This window comes from Rhinolophus ferrumequinum, chromosome 15, assembly GCF_004115265.2.
Source record: "Rhinolophus ferrumequinum isolate MPI-CBG mRhiFer1 chromosome 15, mRhiFer1_v1.p, whole genome shotgun sequence".
Lineage (NCBI taxonomy): Eukaryota > Metazoa > Chordata > Mammalia > Chiroptera > Rhinolophidae > Rhinolophus > Rhinolophus ferrumequinum.
Window position 1 is genome coordinate 44898785 of NC_046298.1, and position 9088 is coordinate 44907872.

Genomic DNA, 9088 nt, shown 5'->3' on the forward strand with positions numbered 1-9088 from the left:
ATTCTCTTTTCTATTTGGTAATTGTCAGTCGCAGAAACCGCCACTCCGGACAGCACCCGCTACCCTCGATGCTGCCGTTTTCTCATCTATAAAGTGGGATAATCGTTTCCACTTCGTGGGGTTAAGGGAGATTAAGGGAGTTAATACATGTAAATACTTTATTAAAGTGTTTACTAGTTTGCCCTGTTTTAAATGTTATCTATTGTTAGCATTCTTCCAGTGGTAGTCTGATAAGAGAGAGTCCGTGTTTACTTGACCTTGACCTAGCCCTAGTTTCGGACTAGGTGCCGTTCCTTCTCTAACCTCCAGCTGTCTTATGGCAGAAAACTCCCAGCCTCAGCTTTGCTAGGTACTATATGGGTTCAGGAGACTGACTGCTTAAAGACCATTGGGATTTCAACACTCAGCCCCCCTCTCCTGCGCGCCCCAAAGACTGAGGATCCATGGTCACACATGACTGGACTCCTCCCTCACGCCCCATGAATCTCCATCTTCTTTTTCCCCATCTTATCTGTAAAATGGGGGCAATTCCAATTCCCCAGCCTTGCTCTGAGAATCAATGCGATGCTGCTCATGAGGCTTCAGGAAGTTTGTTAAATGAACATCCATGACACACTTCATACTCATTTGACAGAGGTAACTCTTTAATCTCAGAGCGCCCCTCCCAACTCGCGATCCCCACCCCCCACTCTCTCCCCCACATCAGGGCCGGAGAGTGAGGGCCCCTGCCCCCCACCTTGGGTGGAGGAGGGCCCTGTAAGGCACCTGTGGGGGTGAGGGGAGAGGGACTGGAGCTGGTATTGCCCTGGATGCAAGGACGGGCTTCAATTGGCAGGAGTTATGGGATGGAACCAGTTCAGAGTGTCAGACGCAGGGACAAGATCGGGCCATCCCTGAGGAGGGGGCTAGAGGGACCAGCTGTCAGGACTTAGTAAAAAAAAAGACCTTAGCCCCAGTAGTGTCAAGAACGTAAATTTAAGGCCACAGGCCAATCCTGGGCACGGGAGGAGGGCTTGGCTACGCCCCCAGGAGACTGGAGCCAACCAGGTAGAACTCAGGAAGGGTGGGGTGTTTGGTCTAGACCTTAATAAGGTTCGAGCCAATCAAATGGAGGAGCTACCCATTCACCAGACTGAAGTAAAGGGCCACCACCCAATCCTAGGGCCCGACTGTGCTCTTTCAGGGATGGAGCCAATACTGTGCCAGCAAAGTCCTTGTCGCTAGGCCGAAAACAATGGAATCAACCCGTTTAGGGCTTAGAACTAGCCACGCCCATCCGGAAGCGAGAAGAATCTGTCGCTGGGCAGAAAAAGAGGCGCCAGACCCCGCAGGGAAACTGGTTAAGTACCGCTCCTCGCACAGACGGGGTTGGTGCGATGGAAGGGCGGCGGCGATTGGCTGGGACTGGTCAATCCTGAGCCCCGAGGACGTGGGAGGCCGGTCCAGGATCTGACTCGGATTGGCGGGCCCCGGGGGCGGGGCGGGGGTGTAGTGTGGGACAGGGCGGACGCTGGGCCAGGAGGTTCCCTCCCTGGGGCCTCAGTATTTCCGCTTCAGCTTCTGGAAGTCGCTGGTGTTGAGCCGCGGTCGCGGCAGGTCCCCGAAGACCTGGGTGTCCTCGGCCTCCCGCAGCACCAAGGCGCGCATGCTTGCCGCGATGCGGTCCAGGTCAGGCGAGGAAGGCTGCGGGGACAGCGACACCGTCAGGGTCAGCGCCCGCAGCGGCCCCCACCCCGGCGATCGGCGCCTGCACCCTGGGCTCCCCTCCCAGCACTTCTGATCCTGGGATGCCCACGGCCAGAAGGCCCTTCACCTTCACCCTGTCTTGCAACATGTAAGGCCCTGCTACCCAATTCAAGCACCACCACCTCCAAGGAGCCTTCCTGCCCTTCTCCCCCTCTTGGCCTGTCCCACCACTTCTAGTTTCTCCTCACAGTGGAAGTGCTGCCTGTGTGCTGACCATCAGGTTGTGTGCACCCAGGTCTCAAATCTAAGAATTTGGGTTTAGGATTCAGTCATGTGCCAATCAGGCCTGTCACCCACTAGCTATCCACAGGGATTTCACCCCCCTGTTGAAAGCTTCAGTCTCCCCCTCTGAAAATCGGGGCAGTAACAGGGTCTGAGAAAATCAGCCCTGAGTGACTGCTCAGGAAAGGTGACTTATCATAGTGCCGGCACTGTATAGAAAGGACCCCTCTCTGTGTGACCTCCACTCACGTGGGGTCCTGTCATTGTGCTTGCAGCCCTAGCACTTAGGGCTACCCCCCTTATAGACCCTGTCACTCTGAGCTGGGCTTCGCCCCAGGAAGAATGGAAGAGGCCACCGATAGAAGCTGGACCTGAGCCTGTTCAGGGACCAGCTCAGAACCCAGCACTAAGGCCTCGAACGTTCAGTTAATTAACTGTATTTCCACCAGTGGCAAACGGGGACAGCAGCAGCTGACGGACCCTGCCAGTGTGTAAATGAGGACACTGAGAGCAGTCACAGGAAAGGAGAACCAGGGGATCCAAGGCTTCCTCCCATGGAGCCCAGAGCTCCTTTCCAAAAGGAAGCTAGGTCCCAATGCTAGCTCTTCCCCTTACAGGCTGAGGTCTTGGGGAAGTCACACGTACTCTCGGTGCCTCGGTTTCCCCTCTGCTTCAGGGAGCTTCAGTGATCGGCGACAAGGGCCAACCCAAGCCAGCCCAGGAACTCCACATGTAGGATCATATTGGCGTAACAGAGGACAAGAGGGGGTGGGACAAAACCCAGGTGGGGCCAGGAATATTGGGTGTGGGGGTAAAAGGTAACTGGACCCCTTTGAGCCTGTTTCCCCTTATAGAGGGGATACCAAAATCCTTGTGCCTTGCCCGCAGCACGTATTCTGTAAATGGAGCTGTTCCTAGAAAAGAGAAGGCTTTCTTTACAAGGCACTGGGACCCAGCATAAGGCTGTAAGAGTTAACGTTGCACGTCTCTGGCCCAAGAACCCACCTTGTGAGGTGGGGGAAAGGATTAATCCTGTCAAATGTGGCATCCATGCCTGAGGGCTTCCTGGAGGAGGTGATTCTGAGCCCTTCCCACCACCCTCCTCCTCTCTGCCCCTCACCTGCCCATTCTCCTCATCTGATGACCGTGCTTCTGTTCTCTTCTCCTTGAAAGCCCAGACGGGCACGGACACAGGCAGGGACTTGGCATATTGCTGTGTGGGCAGGGCTGAGACCGGGGGCACTGAGTAGGCTGGGGGGCCAGCAGGGGTCTCCTCGCTCAGGCTGCCATCTGGGAGACAGAGTAGAGTTCAGCGTGTCCCAGCCTCCGTCCCAGCTCCCCCCTCCCACAATGGCGGTGGTGGGGGAGAGCCTGGGACACTCACCATCTGTGCTCTCAGGGTCCGACTCACAGAAGGGGGGCAGGTCCTGAAGCGTGGCATCCTCATCCATCACAAAGAGCCCTGTGAATGCCATTTGAGGCCCAGGCCAGTCAAATCACCTCCACACTCCACACGCCCTGGCCTCCAGCCACCGCTCCCCACTCCATGCATTGGCCAGGCCCTTGCAAGCCTTGGGGGCTTCCGGAACTATTATTCCCACCGCCTCTCCTAATTATCTGTCTGGTCATTGGCAGAAACAAATACAGTTTCTGTCTGTTACACCCTCAGGTGAAAGCAATTGGCTAAACAGGAAATTTGTAAGATCTGTTTGAGATGAACTGACCCAACATACAAGCTGAGAGAAATACAAGACGCTTATGATCCCTGTTTGACAAACGGGGACCTGGAGGCCCAGAGGTTAAGCCACTTGCCTGAAGTTTCTCAGCTAGTAGTGGTGTCACGGGGATTTGAAGCTAGGTCTCCTGGCTCTAGAGTCTGTGCCCTTAACCCTATGCAGGTTTTCTCCAGCAACGGAGAAAGCCAGCCATTGGCAGTAACAATAACAAACGAGTAATTCCTATTAATTGAGCCCACACACACACACTCCTACTCACTCTTCAAAGCCCTAATGTTACAGTCTAGTCTCCAGGAAGCATCCAACCTCCAGATCCCCCCCAAAAAACCTGCCAGTTGCTTCCTTCCGACTTCAGCTGTTGCTTGCACCCCTTTAACTCCTATCTTTGTTCTCACAGGCATTAGGCACCCAAGTTTGGAAACGATTCTTGTTCTGCTCATGCTCCAGCTTAGCTCGACCCCTCCCAGCCCCACAGCCTCCACAGGGTACAGCCTCCTGTCAGGACTCCAGTTCCTTGGCTCAACAGGGAGTCCCTCGAAAAAAGGGTTGGAGTTGGCCTTGGCCCAGCACCTTCCAGCAAAGCTGGCCCCGGGACACAGCGTAAGGAAACTGAGGCTCAGAGAGGGAAAATGACTCGCTCACGGTCACACAGGCAAGCCATCTCGTTTGAGACTCCAGCTTCCACCGAACCTCAGGGCTCAAGACAAGCAAGTCTGACCCCTTCTGGAAAACCTGCCTTGGAGGCAATTTGCCAAGCGGAGGCCCAGCCCCACCCCTGCCCTCTGCACCTCTCACCTCCATTATCAGTGACACCCAGCCGCTCTCCAGATGTTTCTGTCTCTGTCGGCTCATCTTCGTCTTCCTCATCTTCCTCTCTGGCCAGAGTAGGCCGGGGTGGGCTCCGTGTGGGGCTGGATGGCTGTGGTGCTGGTGGGGGCACGGGGGGCCGGGCAGCGGCGGCAGCCCTGTGGGCCAGGGCGATGTCCTGGAGGCAGTGGCGGGCAGCCTCGGCCAGCGCTCCACGGCCATGGGCTGCATAGGCGCAGGGGCCCGGGCGGGGTGGCGGGGGTGGCGCAGCAGTCAGCAGCACCAGCTCCGTGCCTGTCTGGGCCCGGAAGCGCTCGGCGGCCCCCACCACGGCCTCCCACAGCTCTTCGGGGCGCCCCGACGCCATCCACGCCCTGCAGGGCAGAGCAGGACAGAGGGGGCTGAGGCTGGGCTGACTGCGCCACCCCCATCCAGCCCCAGGTCCCAGGGTGCCACTCCTATCCTTCCCATTGACCTGTCCCAGCTGAGCTAAGCATCTTTCCCCAAACCCACTACTCCTGAGAATTCACTCCCATCCACTCAACCCGCCGGCACTGGTCTCTCCTCTTGGCCCTGCCCTGTCCGATAGGGGAGCCACCAGCCACAGGGGACTAAGGAGCACTTAAGATGTAGCGGGTACTAATGGAGATGTGCTGTGCGTGTGAAATCCACCCCGGGTTTTGAAGACTGAGTACAAAAAAGTAGGATGTAAAACATCTCATGAGCAATCTGACGGTTGATTACATGTTGGAAATGATGACATTTGAGACACGCTGGCTGAATAAAATATATAGTGAAAATGAACTTCAATCTGTTTTCTTTTTACTTTTTCAATATGGCCTACGGAAAATTGGAAATTACATGCAAGGCTTCTATTATATTTCTGTGGGTCAGCGCTGCCCTGACCACCATCCCAGCCTCTCCTGGCGCCGCCCAGCCTCATCAGACCAGCACACGGCACCGTGCAGGTCCTTCTACACTTGGAGATGAACCTGCCCCACCCCGGCATCCCCAGGACAAGGTCACAGCCCCTCAGCCGGCAGCACTGGAGGGCCTGCGCGTGGAGCCCGCCCCGGCCTCACAGCCTTCGACTTTTGAGGCCTGAGGCCGGTCAAGGTGTCCCTGCCCCCATACCTGCACCACGCATCCTCTATTTACTTGTCAGTCTTTACCTCACCCCTAGATAGGGTCAGCCCCTTCTTGTCCCATGGGCTCCAACATCTGAGTGACCCCCATTCTTGGACATCTCTGTCTGGGGAGTGCTTTCTGGATCCATCTCCCCAGCTAGTGTGGGAGCCCCTGAGTCACACCTGTTGGGTTCATCTCTGAGCCAGTGGCCTTGCCCGGTACATGGCAGGCCTCAGAGTGGGGCTGAGCGAAAAATGGTGTGCAAGCTGCTGTCTGCACCTGGACTCCACCCTGGAAGCTTTTGTCCTTCCTACAAGACTGTTCCGGCATTGCCTCTGGAAGTCTTCCCTGATGCCCCAGGATGGCGATGCCTTCCTTAGACCCACAATGCCCTGGGCTACCTCCATTTGAGCTCATGTCACTTGAGCTTCTAGCAGTTGTATCTCTGCTTCCTCTATCCGACTGTGAGCAAACCAAGGTCAGGGATCTGTGTCCCCAGGACAGGTCTATAAGCAGACAATCTGCTGGACACATCTCCTTACGAGGTGAGAAGAGCAAAGAGCACATGGGCTAGCTTCCTGCCCTGTCTCAAACCTTCTGTGTGACCTGGGCCACTCACTGGCCCTCTCTGAGCCTTTCTTCCCCCTATAAACCAGAGTGGTTGAGCCAGGGCTGCTGGGCAGTTGAGAAGCCTCCTGGAGGAAGAAGCAAGCACACCATCACTGGAGGGATTCAAACGAGGCTGTGATCCAGCTCACCGGGGTCATAGTAATTTGATTTCTATTCACAGGCCTTTTGTGACTCACAGTCATAGAAGCCAGTGCTTGCTGAGCACCTATTCTGTGCAGGGACTCTGCATCTCTCATCTCACCTCCTACCTGACCCACCAAGGTGGGAGCTGTCACCTCACAAATAAGACAACCAGAGTACAAGCCCTTGCCGCAAGCCACACGCAGTGACAACACAAACAGCACCTTTCCTGACAGACCCCATGGCAAGTTCATCCCCCACCTCCCACATGCCCGGCAGGGACTTAAGTGTGTCAACATTCTCATCACCAGCCCTGTGAGGGAGGAGCTGTTACCGCCCCATTTCACAGTTGTAACTGAGACCCAGCGAGAGTCAAGATCTTGACCAGGGTCAGACAGCTGGAGAGGAAAGCGGGAGACCTGGATCTGGCAGCCTGTTCTGAATTCCAAACGTCTTCCTACCTACCTTGTGAGGAAAGATTTATGATCACCTAGTCCAGATGGGGAAAGTGAGGCTCAAAGAGCTTAAGGCAGTGGCCCAAAGGTACACAGCTAGAAAGGGCAGAAGTGAGGCCGAAATTGCTGCCAGCCGGACTCCAAAACCAAACAGAACTGGGAGGTGCTCAAGGTCTCACAGCTCTTTGGGTCATCCCCATCTGATGAAGGAGGAAACTGAAGCTCAGGGCAAGGCAATGACTGGTCCAAGGTCGCACAGCCTGACAGTAGTAGGCCTGGGACTCTCACTTCTTTGGGACACCAGGATTAAACTCCTCTCTATCCTAGATCTTAGAGTGGCCAGAGAGTTGCAAAGAGTGAAGTGAGACTGAGTGGGAGTAAGGGTCCCCCCATCTCAGAGAGCATGGGCAAAGAGAAGGAGGGCAACTCACACAGACCTCTCTGCCAAAGCCTGGGGGCTCTCTGGAGTCAGTTACCCAAGAGGAGAGTAACCAAGATCTGGGGAGTCTCCCTTCTCTTCAGCTTCTATTGGAAGCCCTGTGTCCTCCAACGACCTGAGAAATGGAGGACCCCCTCCCCCAAATGGAGGAGTTTAAGATGAAGAAGAGAGGGAAACAATGGTGAAACCTGTCCCCCACAGGAGGGGTAAGGAGAGGTGAGTGGCCTCTTAGATGATGAAGTGAGGAAACTGACTCCAGGAAGAGGTGAGGAAAGGAAAAGTCCCCCAAGGAATGACGGATGTTAGTGAAGCCCCCTTCCAAACACCTGTCAAACTGAAAGTGCCCCGGCTCCAAGGTGGGGTGAACTGGAGGATGCACCCCGCAGCCGGGGGTGAACATCTGAGGTCTCTCCACCTCTCAGAGACCTACCCCACCTCTCCCGGGGACCAGCAAAGACCCTCTTCTCTAGAAAGAAAACAGGAAATCCTGCCCAGGTGGGGAGCATAACCGGAAGTCCCGCCTTTAGACGGTTGAGGGGCGCCCCAAGGTCCCCCAAGCAACCCTCCGACCCTATGGACACGGTCCAGTCAAAGTAAGGATCCTAATGGGTCTAGAGACAGGAAGGTAAGGCTGTCTAGGTTTTGCCTCGGGTCAGACACAACGGTTCCCGCCAGGGATCCCTTTCCAGCGCTCAGCGTACGGTCGCTGGGCGATCTCTTCCCTTTCATCTACGCAGGCCATACCCCTCTCGCTAGCGGTTCGCCCTCCCAGCGCCCCTCTCCTCCGGACCGCCAAGTCCTCCCCACACCGTGGTTCACAACGCCGCCTCCACTCACGTGCCCGTAGCCAGCATGGCCGAACCGGCGCCGTCGCCGCCCTCAAGAGACATGGCGGCGAATTGCGTCACTTCCCTGTGGTTGGCCCGCCTCCACTCTGCACACTCCGCCTCCCTTATCGGGCCGCCCGATACAAAGATGGCGGCTACAGGAGCTTCACCGGATCAGTGAGCCAACGGTGACAGCAGGGTGACGATAAGAAGGATGGGGAAATGCTTCAGTTTGTTCGGAAACAAACCGAGATCATTTCGATTTGACCCCAAGAAATATGGTCGCCTTGCACATACACATTCAGGACCACAGTAAACTAAGGCAAGCCACTTGACGTCCCTCATTTATAATCAACCTCTTCCACATAAGAAAAGCAGTGCCCGTTGATGACATGGCAGCCAGCCTGGCATCATTTGCCCTTAAGGTATATGGACTCTCCAGCCTATCCCCTTTCAGCACCAAGACTGGCAAAGATCCAACATGGCAGCCTTTCTTGCTTCGGTTTGCCCAATTTCAATATGGTGTCTCAGACCGCTTTCTTTCGACAGTGACTCATGAATTCGTCTGGGACCGCTTCGTTCCCGGGGATACTGACGGCTTCATCCCGTTAACCCGAGTTCTTCAGCGCCTCTTTTGCTGTACAGCTCCTCTCAACGTTGTTTTCCTTTCTCCGTTTCTCTTTTCCAGGACCCTGCCATCGCGCTCCGCAGAGCGATGGAACTGCCCCCCGTTGACATGGCCGCAGCTGACCCGCTTTAGTCGTGCCCTCAAGCAAAAGGGCATCTATTGGGCTTCGATGCCAGTATACAATATGGAGAAAGTAGTAGGCGTTTCGAAGCGTTTGGGTGAGGGGGTGGAGCTATTGGACCCGCCTCCTTGTTTACTTCGTGGAAAGGATGGTATCACTGCGCTTGCGCACCCTCGCTGGTCTCCACCTTTAGAGTCTGCGCCATATGACTTAAACCCTCGTGGTTCAA

General features: G+C 55.7%; 1 protein-coding gene and 1 long non-coding RNA gene across 4 annotated transcripts; one reads left to right on the forward strand and one right to left on the reverse strand.

Moving 5' to 3' along the window:
- Window positions 1–622: 622 nt before the first annotated feature.
- Window positions 623–8848, reverse strand: AKT1S1 (AKT1 substrate 1). 3 transcript variants are annotated; one of them, XM_033127428.1, is made up of 5 exons: window positions 8121–8848; window positions 4500–4885; window positions 3353–3430; window positions 3089–3258; window positions 623–1683 (listed from the first exon to the last, which is right to left on the reverse strand). In XM_033127428.1, the coding sequence occupies exons 1-5, from the start codon at window positions 8171–8173 to the stop codon at window positions 1540–1542; spliced, it is 831 nt and encodes a 276-aa protein (XP_032983319.1). In that variant the 5' UTR covers window positions 8174–8848; the 3' UTR covers window positions 623–1539. The 3 variants fall into 3 exon arrangements, with proteins under 3 accessions (XP_032983319.1, XP_032983320.1, XP_032983321.1); XM_033127429.1 differs by having other exon boundaries at window positions 8028–8151; XM_033127430.1 differs by having other exon boundaries at window positions 8093–8126.
- LOC117034483 (uncharacterized) lies at window positions 1691–4493 on the forward strand. Its single transcript, XR_004425092.1, has 3 exons — window positions 1691–1834; window positions 2586–2752; window positions 4102–4493. It is a non-coding gene; the product is annotated as an uncharacterized LOC117034483 (long non-coding RNA).
- Window positions 8849–9088: the final 240 nt, after the last annotated feature.

What these genes read in the sequence shown, in the direction of transcription:
- AKT1S1 (XM_033127428.1), bottom strand. Translation starts at nt 8,173, where the DNA reads ATGTCTCTTGAGGGCGGCGACGGCGCCGGTTCGGCCATGCTGGCTACG. An exon ending in GCCATGCTGGCTACGGGCAC is followed by an intron (nt 4,886 to 8,120) that starts GTGAGTGGAGGC and finishes TCTGCCCTGCAG; the next exon opens with GGCGTGGATGGCGTCGGGGC. An exon ending in GGGTGTCACTGATAATGGAG is followed by an intron (nt 3,431 to 4,499) that starts GTGAGAGGTGCA and finishes TGGCATTCACAG; the next exon opens with GGCTCTTTGTGATGGATGAG.